Here is a 23,788-nt window from a genome sequence, read left to right on the forward strand (position 1 = left end):
CAACATCAACTTGTGTCATAACACATGCTAAATCTATCTTCGCCAGGCATGGCATCCCACACATCGTGGTGAGCGACAATGGCCCCTGCTTCAGCAGCAAAGAATGGCAGAAGTTTGCAGTGCAATATGATTTCAAGCACGTGACGTCAAGCCCACACTATGCACAGTCAAACGGGCAAGCTGAAAAAGGAGTTCACATTCTCAAGCAACTCCTAAAGAAAGCAGCTGACAGTGACTCGGATCCCTATCTGGCTTTATTGAGCTACAGAGCATCACCTCTTCAGTGCGGCCTATCACCAGCTGAACTGCTGATGAAGAGGAAGCTACGAACAACTTTGCCGAGTCATCAAAACGACAAATTAAAGCAAAAGAATCACTCTAAGATTGAACATAAGCTACGACAACAGAAGATGATGCAAAAGTCATTCTATGACAGAACAACCAAGCATCTCCCTCCACTGACGACCAACGACACAGTCAGGATTGAGGATGCTGATGGATGGAGTACAAAAGCAACTGCAACTGCAAGAAGTTGCTCCACGATCGTACACGGTGAAAACTGATGATGGACAAATCCTCAGACGCAATCGTCGCAGTCTGTTAAAGACTCCTCAAGGGACTGTTGGTGAGCTCAGTGTAACCTGTGGTGAATCTCAGGTAACTCCCACACCTGCTATGGACTGTAACACTGACTCACACACCTACTCCAAGCGAACCTGAGTTAAGAAGGTCCACAAGACAAATCAGAAAGCCTGATAGACTGAACTTATAAACAAAGAAAATTCAATATGCATGTTAAAGATGTTGAACAAAATGTATATTGATTGATGTTGTGAATGTGTTCTAAATGGTCTAGTGTTGGCTTAGATATGAGTTATGCAGTCTGATATAAACTGTTTATACTGCTTATGTGTTGCAGAGTTATGCTGAATGAGAAATGGTTGAAATAACTGACACAGCTAATGTGATAATTCATGTTAATGCATTTTACCTTAGAAAAGGGGGGATGTTATGATTGGATGTTATTACATGTTTGACCGCTAGGCGGCAGTACTGGTTAGTAGTCAGCTCACCGTACCATATAACGAGGTAGAGCAAGACTGCATGAAGCCACATGTATGTTGTTGAGAACATGAGACATTAAACTAAGTTACTTGCTATCAACACGGCCTCATCCTTGGAACACGAACATGACAGTGCAAGTTTTATTTTACTGATTTTCCGTTTTTCAGACAATTCCTTCATTTTAGTTCATCGTTGTCTTTGCAAATTCTTCCTGTAGCTAATTGAGAATCTTTGTCATCTCCCTAGAAAATATATAATGGGAATGAATGACTGAGTGAAACATCTTGTTAGAGGCTAGTATGTCAAGGATTGTCATTTTTAAAAGCTAACACTGTTGCTAACTGGCGCTAATGATGATCTACCCAGGGTTAGTAAATAAGCTAACTGGACTGAAAATTCAGCTGTAAAAAAATAACTGGTGCAAGCTAGCGATAGCGTTAACTTGACAATCCAGTCCAATGATTTTCTCTGCTGTTCTCACTAGCCTGTTTAGATTGTGCCTCTCTTCTGCTGTGCTGCTGCCAAACCAAGATGAAATGCAGTATGTGAGAACAGTCTCAATGGTGCCTCTGTAAAACATGGTCAGGGCAGGAACAGGAAGGTCGATCTTTTTCAGTCCACTCAAATCCACTCAATGGCAGGAGCAAAATTCCTTCAGCTCAGACTAGCATCCACTGAGAAGAAGTTCATAGAGACACCAGTTGTATGAAGACACTGTTGTTCATGATGTGTTTGCTTGTTTCTGCAGGTGATCAGCACCTGTTGAAGATTGAAGCAGAGGATCCTCCTGAGTTGACCTCTAGTCTGGATCAGGAGAACCCAGAGAGTCGACATATTAAAGAAGAAGAAGAGGAGGAACGATCGACCACTCTTGAGTTTCCCCTCACTTCTGTTCATGTGAAGAGTGAGGATGAGGAGGAGAAACCTCAGTCCCTACAACCTCATCAAAGACAAACTGAGGCTGAGCCTCCATCCAACAGCTCAGCTGAACAGATAGAGGCCGATGGAGACGACTGTGGAGGATCTGAACCAGCCAGGAACTCAGATCAACCTGAAGATCTTCAACCAGATACAGATGATGAGGTCTCAGAGTCGTCCTGTGAGACTGAATACAGTGATGACTGGAGAAAAACCAGAGAACCTGAGTCAGGTTTGAACAGTGAAGCTGTTCATGTAAGTGATGAAGAATGTGACACTGGTAAGAAGTCTCACTGTAAGAAGTGTCGCCCCTGCTCAGAGTGTGGTAAAAAATTTGGCAGACCCTCGGAATTGGAGAGACACATGATGATCCATACAGGAGAGAAACCATTTGATTGTGCTACATGTGGTAAACTTTTTAGGCAGAAATCTACTCTTCAACTCCACATGAGAATCCACACACAGGAGAAACCATTTGAATGTCCTGCCTGTGGTAAAACATTTAGTAGAAGAATTAATCTTAAACGTCACATGAGGATCCATACAGGAGAGAAACCATTTGCCTGTACTACCTGTGGTAAAGTATTTAATTACAAAGGTCATCTTAAAGAACACATGAGGATCCATACAGGAGAGAAACCATTTGACTGTGCTACCTGTGGTAAAACATTTAGTCGAAGATGTCATCTTAAAGTACACATGAGAGTCCATACAGGAGAGAAACCATTTAAATGCCCTACCTGTGGTAAACAATTTAAACATTCATTCGGTTTAAGTTATCACTTGAGACACCACCCACAGGAGAAACCATTTAGTTGTGCTATTTGTGGGAATGGATTTGCCTTAAAGTATACTCTTTTGTCTCACACAAGAATCCATTCAAAAGAGAAGCCATTTGGTTGCAGTGTTTGTGGGAAAACATTTATGGAGCTGGAGAATTTGGCAACACACATGAAATCCCATAAGGAAAGGAAAGGCAAGGCAATTTTAGGAGAGTAAACGTACAGTTGAAGTTTTTGTGGCCGTCAATTCTCTGATGTTTCTGGCAAGAAGAGACGTATGAGTGTATGTAAACTCAGGACTGTTACTGAAGGCAGCAGCAGTGTGTGTGTGAGGCTGCAGTTATTGAACTGTAACAGCTCATCACAACACAGTGAAAATTAATTTCACATGTAAAATATTTTGTTAAAGTTCATGATTTTGAAATTGTATAAAATGGATTGTTCATGAAATTAATGCTACAAATAAATGACAGCAGTAAGTGAGGCTGCAGAGTTGTTGGTTGAGCTGAACTGTAACAGCTCATTCCAACAATAGAGAGCCTAAGCGGAGGGAGTAACGGTCGCCATGGGACCTCAACTCCGAAAAAGTCTCCATGTAAGTGAACAGGAGTCAAAGTTTTATTTCGTGATCCGATTGAATTGTGCCATGAGAAAAAAATTTGACCTCTACCTGTTTAAAACATCACGTTTCATGCCGAGAAATCAGCAGTTTGTTGTAAAACTGTTGTAAAATAAAATTCAGAAGAATCCGTAACCAGAAAGACTACAAGTCGCGTAGGAGACGTCAACACTGACCTGTGTCAGTTGGTGACGTATTTTTTGTGGGACAGATCTGTAGTCCGCAGAGCGGTCTTCACACAAAATACATTCGTCCGTTGCCGTTTTATGACATACTGCTGATTTTTGGGCATGAAACGTGATGTTTTAAACAGGTAGAGGTCACATTTTTTTCTCATGGCACAATTAAATCGGATCACAAAATAAAATTTTGACTCCCGTTCATTTACATGGAGACCTTTTCCGCGTTGAGGTCCCATGGCTTCCGCTTAGGCTCTCTATAAAAATGTTCATTGTTTTTTTATCAAAGTGTAGCAGATACTGTAAAAATCTCTTTCTTGTATAGTTGTATTTGGTGAAAACATCTTTTGTTTTTGTTACTAAAGAAATTGACGGTCTATTCATTTTAAATTGGAATACCATTTTCTCTGAAGTTTTGGTTTAATGTCTAAAGGAGCTGTATATAAGAATGTGGCTGCAGTCAAATTGAAAACACAGCAGTGTGTAGCAGTGGCTCAGACACAATTTCCATAGTCAGTGTTACAGTGCAGTAAATAATGAGTTGTGTATAGTTGTAATGAAAATCAACTATGAATGAAAGGTGGCCTAATCTACTTGTTTAAAAGGTCAGGATGCCAAAAATAAAGTGACTGATCTGACTTGATGTAAAGCTACTCCATGGACAGTTGATTTTTCTCACTGCAAAAATGCTCTGACCGGAAGTGATGTTTTTGTGGGCGTCCCTTTGGTTGCCGACTGGTGGATCTATGCCATAGACTGTAAGAAGAATGGACGTAGCACCCATGACGTCACCCATTGGTCTAGGGGAGTCTGTTTTGTGCTCCTTATACGGGGATTTGAACTGCGCCATCTTGGATTTTAGGTGGAGTCTAGCCCCCCCCACAGTGTTCACAGAGGTGTAAACTATCGGTAGAGACCAAAACGATAAAATGAACCAGGCTGTAAATGTGTTTTTTTTAAGCTGCAAAGTCGGCTATTTTAACATGGGGGTCAATGGAGAGTTGCTCACTTCTGACACCAGCCCCCAGAGGCCGCGGGGGGCACTGCAGCTTTTTGAATGCGGAAGTGGTCTTCACTTGTAGAATCCACAACTCCAGCTTTATCTCTTGATGTTAAAGGAATAGTTCACCCTAGAATGATATTTCGCTCATTATCTACTCACCCTCATGTTGACTAAGGGCTGGAAGAATTTTCAGAGTCCACCGTCCCTTCTCTGAGTTACAGGGTGTCTCGGCGTAGCAGTGCATTTCAATGCCACGGTAGCAAAGGGACACCAGAGCTCTTCGTAAAAAAACACACACAAAAAAACATCCAAATACCTCCGCGGACAACAACACTAGGAGCTAATGCTACAAACATGCTTGGAATGTGGACTTATTTAATTTTTTTCGGGACAATTACGCAATTTGGGGCTTCAGCACAAGACGGACATTACATACGAGCATCATGGAGGTATTTGGATGTTTTTTTGTGTGTGTTTTTTTACGAAGAGCTCTGGTGTCCCTTTGCTACCGTGGCATTGAAATGCACTGCTACACCAAGACCCCCTGTAACTCAGAGAAGGGACGGTGGACTCCGAAAATTCTTCCAGCCCTTAGTCAACATGAGGGTGAGTAGATGATGAGCGAAATATCATTCTAGGGTGAACTATCCCTTTAATAAAAAGGTCTCAAAAAACATTGATAAGATGCTACTTAAAGCAGAAATAAGCGATCCGGTCATTTTGGCTAACTTTCTGTCAGCCGATGGAGTTAGCAGTCCCCGCCCTCGTCCCTACGTCACCACATTCACGCGCATCCCTTGGCTGCACACACAGAGAGGACCGCCCCTTTATGCCGTTCTCTCTCCTCATTGGATAAAGGTTGTAGGATACAAGGAAAGTTCTGCATCGTTTTACCTGCGTCGGTATGATGGGCAGCTCCACCTGACATATCTAACAAAGATCACTAAGGACTATGGATGTTGCCGTAAAAGAGAGAAGAAAAAAAAAGGTTGTTTATACGGTGGAAACCCGGCTTTACAGGCGGGGGCGGGGTTCCTACGGTATGTCCAAAGTTCAGATGTGGACTGTTTGTGTTTGAAGCTCCTGATGTCTGATGCCTCTACTGACTTCTACTGACTCTACTGACTTCTACTGAGTCTGTACAACACTGGTAACCCTCCATCACTAGAGCTCCTACTGACTCTACTGACTCAACTGACTTCTACTGACTCTACTGACTTCTACTGACTGTACTGAGTCTGTACAACACTGGTAACCCTCCATCACCAGAGCTTCTACTGGCTCTGTTGAATCTACTGACTCTACTGACTTATACTGTCTCTACTGAGTAATGCTGATTTCTAAAGATACCAATTCCACTGTCTCTATTACTGACTCTACTGACTTCCACTTAATTCTACTGACTCAACTAACTCCTACTGACTCTTGCTGATTTCTACCATTTCTACTGACTTCTACCAATTCTACTGACTCAACTGGCTTGACTCTACTGACTCTTGTAGCGGTGATCGCTTCTTCTGCTGTGCTGCTGCCAAACCAAGATGAAATGCAGTATTTGAGAACAGTCTCAATGGTGCCTCTGTAAAACATGGTCAGGGCAGGAACAGGAAGGTCGACCTTTTTCAGTCCACTCAAACCCACTCAATGGCAGGAGCAAAATTCCTTCAGCTCAGACTAGCATCCACTGAGAAGAAGTTCATAGAGACACCAGTTATATGAGTGACAGTATGAAGACACTGTTGTTCATGATGTGTTTGCTTGTTTCTGCAGGTGATCAGCACCTGTTGAAGATTGAAGCAGAGGATCCTCCTGAGTTGACCTCAAGTCTGGATCAGGAGAACCCAGAGAGTCTACATCTTAAAGAAGAAGAGGAGGAACGATCGACCACTCTTGAGTTTCCCTTCACTTCTGTTCATGTGAAGAGTGAGGATGAGGAGAAGAAACCCCAGTCCCTACAACCTCATCAAAGACAAACTGAGGCTGAGCCTCCATCCAGCAGCTCAGCTGAACAGATAGAGGCCGATGGAGACGACTGTGGAGGATCTGAACCAGCCAGGAACTCAGATCAACCTGAAGATCTTCAACCAGATCCAGATGATGAGGTCTCAGAGTCGTCCTGTGAGACTGAATACAGTGATGACTGGAGAGATACCAGAGCACTTGAGTCAGGTTTGAACAGTGAAGCTGTTCATGTAAGTGATGAAGAATGTGACACTGGTAAGAAGACACGCTATAAGAAGTCTCGTCGCTGCTCAGAGTGTGGTAAAACATTTAGCACACCCTGGGATTTGAAGATACACATGAGGACCCATACAGGAGAGAAACCATTTGACTGTGCTACCTGTGGTAAAACATTTAGTCGAAGATGTCATCTTAAAATCCACATGAGGATCCACACACAGGAGAAACCATTTGAATGTCCTACCTGTGGTAAAACATTTAGTAGAAGAGATCATCTTAAAATCCACATGATGAGCTATACAGGAGAGAAACCATTTGCCTGTGCTACCTGTCATAAAGGATTTAATTACAGAAGTCATCTTAAAGAACACATGAGGATCCATACAGGAGAGAAACCATTTGACTGTGCTACCTGTGGTAAAACATTTAGTCGAAGATGTCAACTTAAAGTACACATGAGAGTCCATACAGGAGAGAAACCATTTGAATGCCCTACCTGTGGTAAACAATTTAAACATACATTTGGTTTAAATAATCACTTGAGACACCACCACACAGGAGAAACCATTTAGTTGTGCTATTTGTGGGGAAGTATTTATCCAGAAGACAAATATTTTGGCTCACACAAAAGTCCATTCAAAAGTGAAGCCATTTGGTTGCAGTGTTTGTGGGGAAACATTTATGGAGCTGGAGAATTTGGCGACACACATGAAATCCCATAAAGGAGGGAAACTTCAGTTGTTGTCTTGAGCAGCACATGAAAGTCCATACAGAAGTTAAACCATTTTCTTGTATTGTGTGTGTGGAGTACATGTAAGGCAGTAGGTAGAGTTAAGACACCTTAAATGATTTGGTTGTAGTTTTGAGATAAGACATTTTGTCAACAGGAAGATCTTTACGTGTTCACAAGAATCCACGAAGGAGAGTTTACTTTAGTGTATTGTGGATCCCCATTATTCACTGCCTCAGCAGCGACTATTCTTCCTGGGGTCCTACGTTACAATATAAAATTTCAAAAATATATAAATATTCTGAAAACACATATATTAACACACATACATATTGTATTGTATTGTTAATATTACATGTCCAAATATTTAAGACATTTAAGACAATTCTCCTGAATTATCCTGTAGCAACAACAACTAAAAGATATAGCTGCAAGTGGCAATCTGCGGGTTCTAACCTGTTCCGCCCCAAACCAGCCATGGTGACCCTCACCCGCCACAGCGGACGACATCACCCACTCTGTCCCTGAAAGCTCCAAGCAATACATACTCATTACAAGCCCCAGATTTCTCCCAGATGTGTTTTCGTTCTCAAGTTTATGAGGTTTGTAGCGCCCCCTATGGCATGAGTTCAAAATGTTTTGATAGGTCTATTCTTAGTCCCCTTCTGAAGATATTGATCAAGAAAATCAGTCAGAAAAACGGTTTATGATTTGTGGCCGATATTCGCTAAGCCCCGCCCTTATAATAGAAATGACTGTCTGGGTCCCTCGATGTCATATACCAAGTTTGGTGTTGATCACATAAATATTTCAAAACTTCTATTCATTTTACTGTTTTTAATATTATGCAAATTAGCAAAAAATCTTTCGTTCATGGTGCAGGAGGCTTTTTTGTAGAAGACTATCAGGAGGAAGTGTGTGTAAAATTTCTAGTCAACAGCACTTGTGGCGCGGTGGGGAGAGCCCTTCAAAGTTTACACTTTATGTTATAGCGCCCCCATTAGGCCGATTGGGACCAAATTTTTTGAGCAGCATTTTGATGTTGTTTATAGTGGATGTACTACGTTTCATGTCCCTAGGTCCTTCCAGCCGGCCATAAATCAATCAAACGCAAACAATGACGGTTAATGAGGAATAGGCCACGCCCACTTTCACCTATCAACATGGCACTCAAGGTATTAGTTAATAGTCAACCCTAGAGCATGCATACCAAATTTGGTGTAATTCCGTCCAATGGTCTTTGAGATACAGATTTTTGGCATTTATAGCGCCCCCTATTGGTTGAGGTCAAAATGCTTTGGTAGGCAACTTCACAGTCCTGTTGTGGACCTACCCACCAAGTTTGGTGATGATAGGTCAAAGGGTGTGGGAGTTATGGCCAATCATTTCTAAGCTCCGCCCATTACGAAGATTCATTGGTCCGTGGTGGCCATGTTTTTTGACCAATCTGACTCAATTATATTGTCTTTTCATCTCCCGAAGCTGAATACCAAATTTGGTGTTGTTAGAGTAAATCTTTCAAAAGTTCTATTCATTTGACTGTTCTTCACATTAAATTAGCAAAAAATCTAGTTAGGCGGACTTTTATGCTCTGACTCAATAGGGTTATAACCCCGCATCAAGCTAAACTGGGAAGAAACGTATAGTTGAAGTTTTTGTGACTGTTGTTTTTATCAAACTGTAACAAATTCGGTAAAGATATCTTTCTGGTATAGTTGTACTTGGTGGAAACAAATTTTGTTTTTTGTTTGTTAATAAAGAAATTGAGGGTCCTCTCATTTATGTATTTTATGTATTCATGGGTTGCAGTGACGTCACGTCGAAGGGACCGCCACCATATTTGTGTCCGATTTGACAGGTCTCCTCATATGACAGCATGCAAACCACAGGATGGAAATGACAGTTTCTTGACAAAAGGACAGGGTTTCATACATCCTGTCTGGGTTTATATCTCTATAACAACAGACAAACTCTATATTATCCCACTTATTACACAGTTTATTAATTAATTAATTAATTAATTTGAGACGTAATGTTGTTCAAAGTCCTTAGTCCGGTCACTTCTCCGCTGTTTGCTCCTCACCCTCCTCTCGGTCGACTCGTGTGTAGTTGTTTTCAACGAGCTTTTGATAATCAATCAGTAGATTGACGAATTATCATGTAAATGTTACGATGTGTGCATTTATCTAGTCCTGTCTGTCATAAGAGACTACGGTTTGTGTCGCGGACTCGCGGTGGCACAGACAGCTGGTCACAGCTGTGACACTGCGCTGGCCCGTCTGCTCTGATCGCAGGTTTGGTTTCCAGCAGCGGTGAGTCACAAGTCATTTTTCTAACATCACAATTCGTCTGAAGCTGGTAAAAATGAAACACAAGGTAAAAATCCTTGGTAGTTCTTCTGCCCTGCTCCGCTGATCAGAGTGGCGTCCCTAGCAACGGCCCGTTTTACTTAGCAACGGTCTGTTAAACAGAAATAAAAGACCCTAAATGCAGAATCAGTGAGGAATTAATAAGAAAGTAATCAAAATGCAGAATTCAATATATCCATGTTATTAAAAAAAAAAGTGAATCCCCTCTTTTTGTGAGACTTGTCACAGCCCATGCTGCCACTGATAGATGCCTGCAGTCAACTATTTATTCCGCCTATAACTTAACGTCTTTTGGGATGGAATAAAACTGCAGTCCGGGGTTTCTTTGGCGACTGCTATCACAGTCAACAGCACAATATAATCCTGGCATCTTTCAAATAACGTCAATTTTCGGTCTCTTGCTGATTTCCTCCTACTACTCCACTTGTTCTGGTAACGTGACGCTGTGATCTGTGCCCAGATTGCCCTGATTCGGACACAAATATGGCGGCGCAGAAACACAGTGACGTCATGTGAATCTAATGAATACAGTAGTAAGGCAGCTTTTTACCATGCACTTGAGTCCACAACAAATTTCCCCTGTGGGACAATAAAGTTTATTCTATTCTATTATATTCTATTCTATTCTATTTTAAAGCAGAAGTAAGCAGAATGTTTGTGTTAATATAAGTCTTAAATAGTTCTATCTTCCGACAGCAATCACTTGGAGTGTTTAGTCCGAAACACGGGTCTGTCAGTCACTCTGCTCTGCTGTAAGCCGAGGAGAAAACTTTCCTTGTATCCTACAACCTTTATCCAATGAGGAGAGAGAACGGCATAAAGGGGCGGTCCTCTCTGTGTGTGCAGCCAAGGGATGCGCGTGAATGTGGTGACGTAGGGACGAGGGCGGGGACTGCTAACTCCATCGGCTGACAGGAAGTTAGCCAAAACGACCGGATCGCTTACTTCTGCTTTAATATATCAGGACGTTCAGGGTGGGCCTTCACCGACGCATGTTGTAGCTCAGGCCCTAATAAAGTGCAGTTGTTGTGTAGTTCAGTTCTGGACTGCTTAACGCTTCATCTAAACACAAACCCACAGTCACGCAGACAACTTAGATCATAAACATAAAAACACTCCCTTCAGATCATCATCATCAGTTCTGTGACAGAGTCTCTGTTGTGAACCAGACCTGAACTTTGACCTTTACACCACTGAACTGAGCTTTACAGTCTGACCAGTGGATTTAGTGAAACAACTTGACAGGAGCAGCAGCAGAGTTTGACCAGTAGAGCTGTTGTTAATGCTGCTGCTGTCAGTCCCAGAGCAACATAGAGGCTGATCCATCCCCAACTCTCTGGTCCTGGTCTCTCTGGTCCTGGTCCATCAGGTGGTTCTGTAGCCTCAGGTTGAGCATCAGCTGCTGTAAAGGACATGAACATGTTGGTGATTCATCTGAAGAGGAAACTTTTCTTCACCGAGAGACTGAATTAAACCTTTAACTCACCATTGACCTTTAGGTGACATTCATCAGATCCACTCCCATACTCAGTGAGAACTTTACACTGGTACCATCCTGAGTCTTCAGTCCTGAGTCTGGACACATGAAGTCTGACTCGTCCTTCTCTGAGGACGTCTCTGTCACACTGGACTCGTCCTGAAAACTCTTCATGCTGAGACTCTGAGACCTCATCACCCTCATGTAGATGATACAGGACTGAGACTCTGAGATCATCGAGCACTTCACAGTAGACAGTAATGGAGTCTGCTGAACCCTGCGTATTGTCCTTCAGCATATTAAAGAATCAAATATGTTGAAGCTATAAACGGTTGAAGTTGAAATTTGAAAGAAACAATAACGGACAGAATCACAAAAGTAAAGAGGAGGAGGAGCATGTTAGACTGACAGTGACTCTGAACTCTGGTCACCAGAGAAAACAGCATATACACAGACTCCAGCAGCTGTCATAGACGACACAGTTCAGTGATGTAGAAAGTACAAAGGTTTGATACTGAGCTACATTCACAATGTGATGTACTTTTGTCCTTTTGTCAAACTCAGGTTTTGGTGTTTGTGAGTTCACTTTACAGCAGCTCACACTAAAACTGTCACTGAGCTGAGAACTCGTGTCAGAAAACAGAAGCTGTTTCTCTGTTGTAAAGAATGATTGTTTGTGGATGGAGGTCGGTCGGTCAGATGATGTCTGAATATTGTTAATATGAAGTCAAAAAAAGGGTTGTGACAGCACTCACTTTAAGTTAAACACTTTTTAATTCATAAAAACTGCTCGGCAGCGAGAAACGGACGCGTTTCGGCAATCAGCCGTCCTCAGCGTTACCAGGTCAGTGGGTGTGTCCACTATTTAACTCAAAGCCAGCTGATTCCAATCTCCATTCACATACTACATACACAGAACATTTATAAGCTACATACTGTATTAAAACAGTCAAAAAATGTCAGAAAATATTATAGAAAATATTACACAGAACAATGAAGAACATTATCATGTAAATAACATTAACGAAATCACAATCAAGCATTATATTCATGAAAATCGACAAGTTGTAAATGTGACAACAACACTTGTCCCTACTGTTTGATCCCAATGGACCTATATCCTTGACAGTAATATAAAGAACACACATGGGTCTATATGATAACCTCGTATTGTTAATATGATCTAACTCAATAGAGTGTGCCAGGGCTGCCGTCAAAACCCGGAAGTTTAGCATTGCATTGGTTCCTGAGGGAAGTGAATGGGATTTTTGCATTGCGTTTTGGATTATGTCACAAAATAAGCGCTGTGGCTAACACACGTTTATGATACTTACAAGTTTTGTTCAGAAAGATAATCTTCACATATGAAAACCTTTTATACCATGTTTGAAGCTTAAATGCGATCGCCAGAAGTAACGGACCACTACACGGCCGTATGACTTTTGACGTCACCACCATAAGCTTTCCACTGATTTCGGCTGCTTTATTTTAAAAACATTGTATAATGGGGAAATCAGACTGTCTTTACTTGTCAAAGACCCATAAATAACATAAAATAAATTACATAAGAACACTCTGGCCTGATATCAACAGATGAGAGCTATTAAAACCCAACTACACTGTTACCATGAGTAAGTAGCCTAAGCCTCCTGTTATTGCTGTGCATTATGGGAAATGTTGATAGTTGAGCCGAATTTCACCATCTCAAACCAGTGGAGCGACTCTGACTCCTTTAAACAGAACATCATGTTTGCAGTTCATATAATGAGACAATGGTTAAATATGACAGAGGACAGTTAGTTCTGATAGATGGTCAGCAGGGGGCGCTCTAGACCTACAGCTCATGTTGTGAATGAACAGTTTGAAGTCTCGGTAACTTGGTAAGATTTATTTTACATCATAAACTTTACATATGGACAGTTGATTACACATTGTAACAGCTTCATCAAAAGACAGGTCAAAGGTCAATAGGTCAAATGTTGTGCCAGCGGGAGGGAGCAAACAGGGTCTCAGGGTTCTCTGTTGATTGGTTGAAGATGTTTCACCTCTGATCAAAAAGTCTTCTTCAGCTCTAAAACAAATAGCGGTGGGAAGTCCCAGGGGTTTAACCTTTAGTTGGGTGGGGGTGGAGGTATATTTCTATATATGTGAATAAAGATGATGATGATGATGATGATGATGATGATGATGATGATGATGATGGGGTGGAACACCGAGCAGATGTGGATCTGACTAGGGGTAGTCATTTTACAAAACAAAGCAACAACAGTGTTTGTTCATTATTGTTTAATATGAATGAACAGTTTCAAGTGTTGACACCACTGAGAAGAGTCAAAACAACTTTACTCAGATCAATCAGGATTTATTTACAGTAGATTCACGTTAGAGTCAAGCGGAAAATTACATTTGCATTCAAATTGATTTAGCAACAGTCTGATGAATAACATTTAAAGCAGAAGTAAGTGGTCCGGTCGTTTTGGCTAATGCTGCGTTCCAGGCAGGCTTTTGAAATCGTAAATTACAGCTTCAAGTCACAACTTACGACTTTGTAGCGTTTCAGGCAACCCACTCGTGTTTTTCCGACCTGTTTTACCGGTGAAAGTCACTATAACGGCCACTCGTAACTTCCGACCGGTGAACTCGTACCAGATCGAACTGGTACGACTTCACGGTCGGAAAAATACGAGTTTCCTTGAACGCACCATAACAGTCCTCGTCCCTACGTCGCCACATTCACGGCGTCCCTTGGCTGCACACACAGCCCTGCATGCCGTTCTCTCTCCTCATTGGATAAAAACTGTAGGATACGATAAATGTTTTCTCTTCGGCTCAGAGCAGAGCAGAGTGACTGACAGACCCGTGTTTCAGACCAAACACTCTATGTAAGTGATTGATGTCGGAAGATATAACTATTTAAGACTTATATTAACACAAATATATCACTTACTTCTGCTTTAATGATGAAAAAACAAAACCAATCATTCTAATCCAGTGAAAAACTGCTGGACATAACTTTAACTAAAGCTGCTGGATGAGACTAAAGAAACAGAGGCTCAGAGACTGAACAGTGTGTGGACGTCTCTGCTGCAAATCTAATGAGGTTTTAGGAGAAGTTTAGATTTTTCACATCAAACAGGGTTATTTATGCAAAACACTTTATGGGTTGAATACCTGAATTTTCCATCACAGGTTCAGACGGAGTAGTTACTGATGGACTGAATCTTAGAGAGACTCTGAGTCTGACTCTGGACATGTTCATCAGCCGTGTAGATCTTTCCTTTTGTTCTTTCTGATTAAATGACATTAGTTACAAGGACAAGGACAACAAGAACTATACAATTACAATTGCAATAGCAACAAGTACAACAACAGGTGAACACAAATAAAACACACAAGGATGCGAAACAATGTTTGTGCTGACTCGGCAGCATCACTGTGGATGTAGTCGGCCCCTGGTCTCTCTGGTTCGGATCCTGGTCCAAAGACATAATATTGTACATTATATAGCTACATATACACACACATACGTATATAAATGTATCAGTTTGTAGAGAATAAAGTGAAGGAGTAAACTCACCACAGACACAGGAGGCCAGTGTGAGGAGCAGCAGGAAGCAGCACATCATCTTCTCCCTGTCACAGGAGACAACAACACATTAAAGGGATAGTAGCATTTTTTTTAAAAGTGGGGTTGTATGATCTACAAATATCCCCTAAGTACTTTAATTGCAGTAGAAGACTCTCTCCCGTTAGCAACGCCAGCCCATAGTCCTGCCCAGAGATTTACAACATACATTGTTGTGAATGGACCCAAAGAAACGGACTATTTTCGTGGCCTAAAAGAGGTTTTACGTGAAAAAAAAATACACAGTCCCATTGTTCGCTATAATATAATGGGCTGGAGGAGTTGGTTAGGTCCAAATAAAAACTGTGTTTTTCCTGCACTTTGAAGGGCTGGAAAAAATTATATTATAGCGAACAATGGAACTGTGTATTTTTTTTTCACGTAAAACCTCTTTTAGGCCACGAAAATAGGCCGTTTCTTTGGGTCCATTCACAACAATATATGTTGTAAATCTCTGGGCAGGGCTATTATGGGCTGGCGTTGCTAACGGGAGGAGTGTAGAGAGTCTTCTACTGCAATTAAAGTACTTAGGGGCTATTTGTAGATCATACAACCCCACTTTAAAAAAAATGCTACTATCCCTTTAACAACGACATCTACACTGACTTCAGATATAGACATTTATTTATATTCACATTTTACATTATAAACTTTAGCAGCCTCTGTGACGATAAGCTGACCACAGATTGGGAGTCTAAACTGTGACTTTCTTGCATAAAACAACTTAAGAAAGTGACATTATTTCTTTACTCGCTGTTAACGTGACTGTTTACTGTAAGACCTCAGCCAGTCACACGCCAAAGCCGTCGAGGACACACATGGAGAGTCATTTGATGTCACGTCCGCTGGACTACGCGGGAAATTCGGACCAGGAATTACAGCACATTATGCAACACTGTTCAGCCTGTCCAAGGCAACGTAGAGATAAGTGGGTGGGCTCATTCTTTTTGGTTTTGAACACTTCATCACCTATTAACATTAAAAAACTTAAAATGCATGTGTATTTTTTCACAAATCCTGATCCAATTTCCTTTAAACATGTGACGGGGAGCAACAAACCCCACACTCTTTCGGTTCGCTCTGAAACATCTCACTTCTCTAACTTCTAACAGCGGTGAACAAAGCAGCATCAGACATTTCTTGTAAAACTCGCAGAACTGAGCGGTGTTTGAACACGGTCCCCGGATCCACTGGTCCAAATCCACACAGGTGTAAAGATCCAGATTTTCATTCTAATAAAACTGAACTTTGCATTGTCACAACCTGAAAAAACAAATTAATTTGGTTCATATTTGGGCGATCAGAAACAAAAAATAATCACTTAATTAGATAGTTAGATAAGATATTAAGTGTCCATTGTTTGCTGCCTACTGAGTTAATGACCACCAAGTCTAAAACTTAACAAACATTTGCTCCAAAAAGTGAAAATTGTCATCAACCTCGTTATTACATCACAAAATTCACTTAGAATCAATGTCAAATTTACGATCAAAGTTCTGCGAAGATCTTTATGAAAGCTTTTGAAATGGAAACACTGAGTTAGAAGACTTTTTTTTTTTAAGGTTTTTCTTTTTCTCTTCGTTCAACTCTGACACCAGCACTTTGACTTCCTCTAAATGAGTGAACTGTTGATTCAATGGTTAAAAAAATTAAAAAATCACATGGAAACAGACTGAACTGAAGAAAAAGCTGCAAAAATCACATCAATCCAGTTCAGGTATCAGGAGTCAGCGTAACTGGAGAAATGATTAATTAATTTTTACCTGTTGATCTAGACACTAGACAGGTGAGGGGGGAGGAAGAAGGAGAGGACCATCAACACCAGAGTCATGTAGGACCAGTGATCGACCTGAGGAAACAACAGATGTGATCAGAGAGAGGAGAGCAGCTCAGTAGACAACCAGATATCAAATCAAATCAAATCAATCTTTATTTATAGAGCACCTTTCATACATGGAAAATGCAACACAAAGTGCTTTACACACATAGAAAATAAAACAATTACAAGTGAAAACCCCTCCCTCCCACACTCCATACTACACACACACACACACACACACACACACACACACACACACACACACACACACACACACACACACACACACACACACACACTCTCTCACTACTGACGCTAGGGAGACATGGCATGACACTGAGGATTGAGGAAGCGCTATCTTTGGGGCCGTCCACACTGGGAGGAGTCGCAGGCCGTGCCACAGGGGGCACCAGCGCCCAGGCCCCCCGACCCCGACAGACCACAGCCAGCCGAGCCGAAGGGACCCAGGGACAGCGCCCCCAGCAGCAGCCCAGACACAGCTCCCAGCGTGGAAGACCCCCCTGAGGAAACACTGGAGTTAAAAACTAAAAACATAAGATAGGATAAAAACCCTGAAAAATAAGTTAACAGGGTGAACAGTTTAAAAAGATAAAAAGTAAATAAACAAATAAATAAATAAAAATATGTAAGATAATAAATAAAATAAGTAAAACAAGTAAAATTATTTAAGGTTAATAACAACTTTAAAAGCCAGATAGAAGCCAGAAACATAAAATAAGATAGAACCATGAGAAGAATTTAAAATCTAGTTAAAAGCCTGACTAAAAAGGTGTGTTTTTAACCTTCCCTTAAAAATATCAACTGTCTCTGCGGCCCTGAGGCTCTCCGGCAGGCTGTTCTACAGGTGGGGGCCATAATAGCTAAATGCCGCCTCACCATGGGTTTTGGTTCTGGGTTTTGGTATGGATAAAAGGCCGGTGCCGGAGGACCTCAGGGTCCGCGAGGGTTGATATGGTAAAAGCAGGTCAGATAAATAAGAGGGCGCAAGGCCGTTAAGACATTTAAAAACTAGTAAAAGAACCTTAAAATCGATCCTGAAGCGTACGGGGAGCCAATGCAGCGACTCTAAAACTGGTGTAATATGCTCCCGCCCTCTGGTCCTCGTCAGCACTCGTGCGGCTGAGTTTTGTAATAATTGGAGATTAAAAATACTCTTTTTGGGAAGACCAGAGAGCAGGGCATTGCAATAATCTAATCGACAGGTGATAAAAGCATGCATCAGCACCTCCGTACTGGCCTGAGAGAGAAACGGGCGGACTCTGGCTATGTTTTTAAGATGATAAAAACCTATTTTTGTCATATTTTTGATATGTGGAAGAAAATTCAGCTCAGAGTCAAAAATCACGCCCAGATTTTTTACTGACTGTGTTGGTTTAAGATCCTGTAGTTTTGGTAAAAGTTTCTCTCTCTGGCCTTCAGGACCAATGACTAAAACCTCAGTTTTGTCCTGGTTGAGCTGTAGGAAATTCACTGCCATCCATGACTTGATGTCTAAAATGCAGTTAAAAAAACAACATATACCGTAGGAGGAACTGCAGCTGCTCCATCTTCCTCCCCCCGTATCTCTCTCATAAAAAAAACTGTGACTTGATTGTGGGTTGGGTTCAGATACCCTTTTTTACTTTCATTTTCACTTACAATCTTTGCTCAATTGTTTAATGTTGTACAACAGTGAGTCTTGCTGTATAAATTCTACAACTATTAATAAAGCAATTTTGTTTATGGTTATTATTAACTTGATTATTAATCAAGGTTCCAAATAATATACTTGACAGATTTTGTAAATTGGTTATCTGGTTCCCTGACGTGAATTTATTGTGAATTAAATCCTATTACTTTATGTACAGTAGTAATTCTTAATCTTTTTATGTTGATAAGTTTACCTTTTTTTTATAATGACTCTCACTAGTGCACTGTAAGTAGTGGTAGAGCCCAACATTTAAATGGCACTGCTCATGAACCAATGCACAACGTACGCTATAGCTGCTGTTTACCAACTCTAACAGATCCCCCCTCATTACATCACAAAAATGGCTGAGAATCAATGATGTCGAAATTACGATCAAAGTTCTGCTTTGTTTCAGACTATGTATGAAAGCTTTTGAAATAGAAAAAACTTTTTTTTTCAAGATTTCAAAGGTCAGAAGTGCCCAGCAATTGAAGAATCACCAAGAATATGTTTCATTCTGTCTTTTCCTCAATAACCGCATCACTGCTTGTGCGGTTGACCGACCGGCTCGCTGAGCAGTTCTTTTAAATCCGCGTGGAACTGCTCGGCGTGCTCTTGAATTGCCCCTCGGGCATAAATAAAGTTTTTTGAATCAAAATGATTTGGATTTTCTTTTCAGTCAACTCTGACATCAGCCCACTGACTTCCTCTAAATGAGCAAACTGTTGATTACAAAGTCCGCTGGACTACGCGGGAAATTCGGACCAGGTGGTTGATGAAGCTCTGAAAACAGAACTGTGTCTCAATAATGACATTTGCCTTTTTATGTTGAAGATCCAAATATAGCAGAATTTTGTCCCCAACCCTGGCTTTTAAACATCTTCTTCATAGTAGAGCAAAAGAAAATGTTAAATTCATTAAAACTGCACTCAAATTTGTCACATAATAACCTGAAAAACACATTTTAATTTAATCTGGTTATTATTTGGACAATTATAACCTATTTTTAAAAGTTAAATAACACTTTCCCCACTACATATGTCATTACCATCACATCAACTGTTGCAGTGCAAGAATGATTCACTGTTCAATAGTTGCAACTGAAAGTAGGCCTACTCTGTATCACATACGTGACTTTGGTGCAATAAACCAAAACCACAACTCAGACTTTGGCCTTCTGTCTCATCTCAGTGCTCAAAGTCAAGTCCCGCTGTTGCAACAGTTGTGAACAAAAGCAGCCTCAGACATTTCGTTACCGACATTTCTTATAAAACCCAAATCCACACAGGTGTAAAGATCCAGATTTCCATTCTAATAACTTTGAAGCTGCAGATAGTTGATGAAGCACTGGATGGTTTATGACTAAAAGCTCGCTTTGGTAGAAACTCTATTAACTGTGACTTCAGTCAAAGATGTTTTGGTAACACTTTATACTTTCACTTTGACTGACACACACTAACAGCTGCGGTTTACACCCTAGAGTTTAGAGAAGCTGTGTTACACTTTCAACAAAGAAACAGAGACTGAACAGTGTGTGAACATATCTGCTGCAAATCTAATGAGGAATGAGGAACAAGTTTAGATTTTTCACATTCAATGGAAACTTTATTTACATCCACAGTCTTAATAATTGAAATACAAAAATCTGACACTTTATGAACATGGATTAACACTGTGATGAATATACATTTTAGGCCAGCCTGAGGCAAGAGCATGTATAGTAAGAGTAGAAATAAATAAATAAATAAAGGGAAATAACACAAACAAACAAATATACAGTGCAAATATACAACGCCAGGTGTTATTGTAGTTTTTCCGACCTGTTTTACCGGTGAAAGTCACTATAACGGCCACTCGTAACTTCTGACCCGTGAACTCGTACCAGATCGAACTGGTACCACTTCACGGTCGGAAAAATACGAGTTTCCTTGAACGCACCATAACAGTCCTCGTCCCTACGTCGCCACATTCACGGCGTTCCTTGGCTGCACACACAGCCCTGCATGCCGTTCTCTCTCCTCATTGGATAAAAACTGTAGGATACGATAAATGTTTTCTCCTCGGCTCAGAGCAGAGCAGAGTGACTGACAGACCCGTGTTTCAGACCAAACACTCTATGTAAGTGATTGCTGTCGGAAGATATAACTATTTAAGACTTATATTAACACAAATATATCACTTACTTCTGCTTTAAGATTATGAAAATAGCCTACTATAAATTTGGAGCACATATTTAATGTATTCACAGCTTCTCTGTTGCAAGAGGTAGATGCAAAGCTAGCTTGACAAGCAGGCGGGTGTGTTTAGTCAAGCTGTGGTTGGCTCAACCCTCAACATTCTCAAATCAGTTAACAAATTGCATTACAGCATTTTCAATACGAGTCCTTTCACACCGACCGCAAATTATTCTTTTTCGCAGGTAGGTCGATTTTTCTGAGTGTTCGCCAGATGAATAAACGTATCAACCCATCATGTAGCGTGAAAAGGAGGTACGTCACATCACCATGACAACAACGTAAATAACCAGTGCCTCTCACCAAAGACGGTTTAGAAATAGCAATAGAGTAACTATGCTCTCACCACCTTCTCACTCTCCTACAGTCCATGCTCACCACCTGGTCCTGTTTGACAACGGACACACACTTTAAACGGACAAGAGATAAAGGACAGTGAGCAGATACTGATCAGACAGTGAGCTGCTGTGTTGGATCTAGTAAAGTTGGTAAGAAGACAACTGTGGCTCAGCGGGTGTTGAATATTGGGCGCATGACGTCTGTCCGACTACCCATTTCTCCGACCATACATTTCTTTATTTTTGCGTCCATTAGTCCGACCTCCCATTTCTCCAACTTAAAGGATAATTTCCGTTTTTTACAACCTGGACCTTATTTCTAGCATAAAATACGATCATTTACTCACCCAGACAACTTTGGTGTCATTTGGAGTTGTTTTGACGAAATTAGCCCCAGTGGAGCGGCGCGTCCTATATCCGTATAATGCGAGAGCACGGGGCACGCAATGCAGCCTCTAAATAACACATTATCCGCTGCAAAACTCGTTCATTTCGCCAATATTTTCTTATGATACACAAGTGCTATTCCCCTCCGAGCCGGTGGTGGCATGTTAACAACATTCGGGGTCTGTAGGTTGACCTACTGACCTCTGATCTGGATGATGTCATCTCCGACCGCTGCCCGGCTCATTCTGATAATAATCATTCTGCTTCGGCATTCAGGTCCATTTTTATCTCAACTAGCCGGAGCTTTAGTGAGTCCAGGTTGAGGAGAGGAAGCCTGTGAAAGCTGAACTTCATCCAGCTGCTCATTTTGTTCTGACAAGTCAGAAACACGCAGAAACGAACCATAGCATTAGCCGTAGCAAGTTAGCCGCACCGGGCAGCGGTCGGAGATGACATCATCCAGATAAGAGGTTAGTAGTCAACCTACAGGCGCAGCATGTTGATAACATGCCACACGGGCTCGGAGGGGAATAGCACTAGTGTATCATAACAAAATATTGGCGAAATGAATGAGTTTTGCGGCGGATAATGTGTTATTTAGAGGCTGCATTGCGTGCCCCGTGCTCTCGCATTATACGGATATACGCGCCGCTCCACTGGGGCTAATTTCATCAAAACAACTCCAAATGACACCAAAGTTGTCTGGGTGAGTAAAATGATCTTATTTTATGCTAGAAATAAGGTCCAGGTTGTAAAAAACGGAAATTATCCTTTAAGTAGCCTTAACCCTTAACCTTACCCTAAACCTAACATCAACACAGTAGAATGGTTAGTCGGAGAAATGAGCCGTCGGACTTTTGGGCAGTCGGACTGACGTATGCTCCCCTTGAATATGTGAGGGATAATTAACGAGTAGTTGTGTTAAACGGATTTAAGACATGACTTCTTTGGTGTTGTTTAGGTCTGTCTCCATCAGCAGCTGATCCAGAGTCAGTCCTGGTTCTGTCTCCTGGTTCTTTGACTCAGGTTCTGTTGATACGACAGAGGACGGTGGTTCAGACGGTGCATTTTTTTCCTTGTCTTTAAATCGCAGACTGACAACCAGTAAAACTGCTGCTGCTAGTGCCACTGCTACATAGGCTGCAATCATTCCCCAACTCCCTGGTCCTGGTCTCTCTGGTTCTGGTTCTGGTTCTGGTTCTGGTTCTGGTTCTGGTTCTGGTTCTGGTTCACCAACAGCTTCTGTAAAAGACATAAAACACTTGTTGGTCCTTCAGGTCCAAAGTTCAGTTTTGGACTGTCTGTTTGTGTTTGAAGCTCCTGATGTTTGTTTCCATGTGCAGTTTATTCTACTGAATCAACTCACCAGTGACGTTCAGTCGACATTCATCAGAGCCACTCTCATACTCAGTGAGGACCTGACACCAGTAAAGTCCTGAGTCTTCAGTCCTGAGTCTGGACACATGAAGTCTGACTCGTCCTTCTCTGAGGACGTCTCTGTCACACTGGACTCGTCCTGAAAACTCTTCATCCTCAGACGCTGAGACCTCATCACCCTCATGTAGATGATACAGGACTGAGACTGTGAGATTAGTGAAGGCTTCACAGTAGATGATGAGGAAGCTGGATGAGCCCTGAGTGTTGGTGTTGAAGGTCCACTCCAGTGTGATGTTGTGGTTCTCCTCTGCCTGATAGGAGCTCTGTGTCACCTTCACTACAAATGTTGGTTCTGAGGAGACAGAGGGAAAGTGAGGAGCAGACTAACTGAGGACTTGTATCAGTTTGTAGAGAATAAAGTGAAGGAGTAAACTCACCACAGACACAGGAGGTCAGTGTGAGGAGCAGCAGGAAGCAGCACATCATCTTCTCCCACATCAACAACTACATCTACACTCACTTCTTCCTGTCAGGACCAGGCTGCTTCATCTTTACACCAACAGAACAATCAGACAGAGGTGAGATCAGAGGATCGATGTGTTTGACTCTGCTAGAATGATACAAACTGTAGAATAAATCCAAGTAGTTTTAGGTCCAGAGTGAAAACCTGTTGCAGTAGAAACACAGGAGGACGATGGACGATCTCCCTTTGAAGCAGCTTCATTCATCAAACCAACATGTTCTATGTCTTGTTCCTTCATCAAACCAAATGCAGAATCATTTGGTACTCTGTTGCACTCTGCGAAGAAAATAAATGCAAAAAATAACATTTGCTTCAGATTTAAAAAATGACTGGGGTTCCTATCATTGCAAGAACAGCTGATGTGTATGAAACTGGTCTAGTGAGGAGCTGTGGCAGGTTTTTAATGTTTTGGCCAGGACCAGCCTTTCAAGGGCCGTTTCCTCTGCTTCACCATGGGTCGCTTTCAGGCCAT

At 41.5% G+C, this 23,788-nt stretch overlaps 3 protein-coding genes and 1 long non-coding RNA gene across 5 annotated transcripts in view; 2 read left to right on the plus strand and 2 right to left on the minus strand.

Moving 5' to 3' along the window:
- Positions 1-5,731, minus strand: part of LOC146968667 (uncharacterized) — a 33,462-nt gene extending 27,731 nt beyond the window's left edge. The window contains exon 1 of the long non-coding RNA XR_015038219.1: positions 5,693-5,731. This is a non-coding gene — a long non-coding RNA (uncharacterized LOC146968667). The remainder of the gene's footprint in view (positions 1-5,692) is intronic.
- The window catches only part of LOC146968664 (uncharacterized), a 91,750-nt gene extending 68,446 nt beyond the window's left edge, over positions 1-23,304 (minus strand). Inside the window, exons 1-2 of one of the 2 annotated variants that reach the window (XM_085806424.1) lie at positions 23,231-23,304; positions 22,783-23,145 (exon numbers count right to left, since the gene is read on the minus strand). In XM_085806424.1, the coding sequence (XP_085662550.1) occupies positions 22,783-23,145; positions 23,231-23,291 (424 nt within the window). In that variant the 5' untranslated portion in view covers positions 23,292-23,304. Of the gene's footprint in view, positions 1-22,782; positions 23,146-23,230 lie in introns of those variants that run through there. The other variant, XR_015038212.1, reaches the window with a different exon arrangement.
- On the plus strand, positions 2,255-2,982 carry LOC146968671 (uncharacterized). The gene has a single exon (XM_085760398.1). The coding sequence runs from the start codon at positions 2,347-2,349 to the stop codon at positions 2,980-2,982; it is 636 nt and encodes a 211-aa protein (XP_085616524.1). The 5' UTR covers positions 2,255-2,346.
- LOC146968672 (uncharacterized) lies at positions 6,661-7,503 on the plus strand. Its single transcript, XM_085760399.1, has 3 exons — positions 6,661-6,684; positions 6,792-7,272; positions 7,340-7,503. The coding sequence occupies exons 1-3, from the start codon at positions 6,661-6,663 to the stop codon at positions 7,495-7,497; spliced, it is 663 nt and encodes a 220-aa protein (XP_085616525.1). The 3' UTR covers positions 7,498-7,503.
- Positions 23,305-23,788: the final 484 nt, after the last annotated feature.

The sequence above is a fragment of the Trachurus japonicus genome, chromosome 18 (assembly GCF_045865225.1).
Source record: "Trachurus japonicus isolate A0001 chromosome 18, Traja_1.0".
Taxonomy (NCBI): domain Eukaryota; kingdom Metazoa; phylum Chordata; class Actinopteri; order Carangiformes; family Carangidae; genus Trachurus; species Trachurus japonicus.

Excerpts from the sequence above, each read along its gene's own strand:
- LOC146968671 (XM_085760398.1), top strand. The coding sequence starts at position 2,347 with ATGATGATCCATACAGGAGAGAAACCATTTGATTGTGCTACATGTGGT.
- LOC146968672 (XM_085760399.1), top strand. The coding sequence starts at position 6,661 with ATGATGAGGTCTCAGAGTCGTCCT. Across the intron at positions 6,685-6,791 it reads TGAGGTCTCAGAGTCGTCCT|ACACGCTATAAGAAGTCTCG; the intron begins GTGAGACTGAAT and ends ACTGGTAAGAAG. Across the intron at positions 7,273-7,339 it reads ACAATTTAAACATACATTTG|TATTTATCCAGAAGACAAAT; the intron begins GTTTAAATAATC and ends TTTGTGGGGAAG.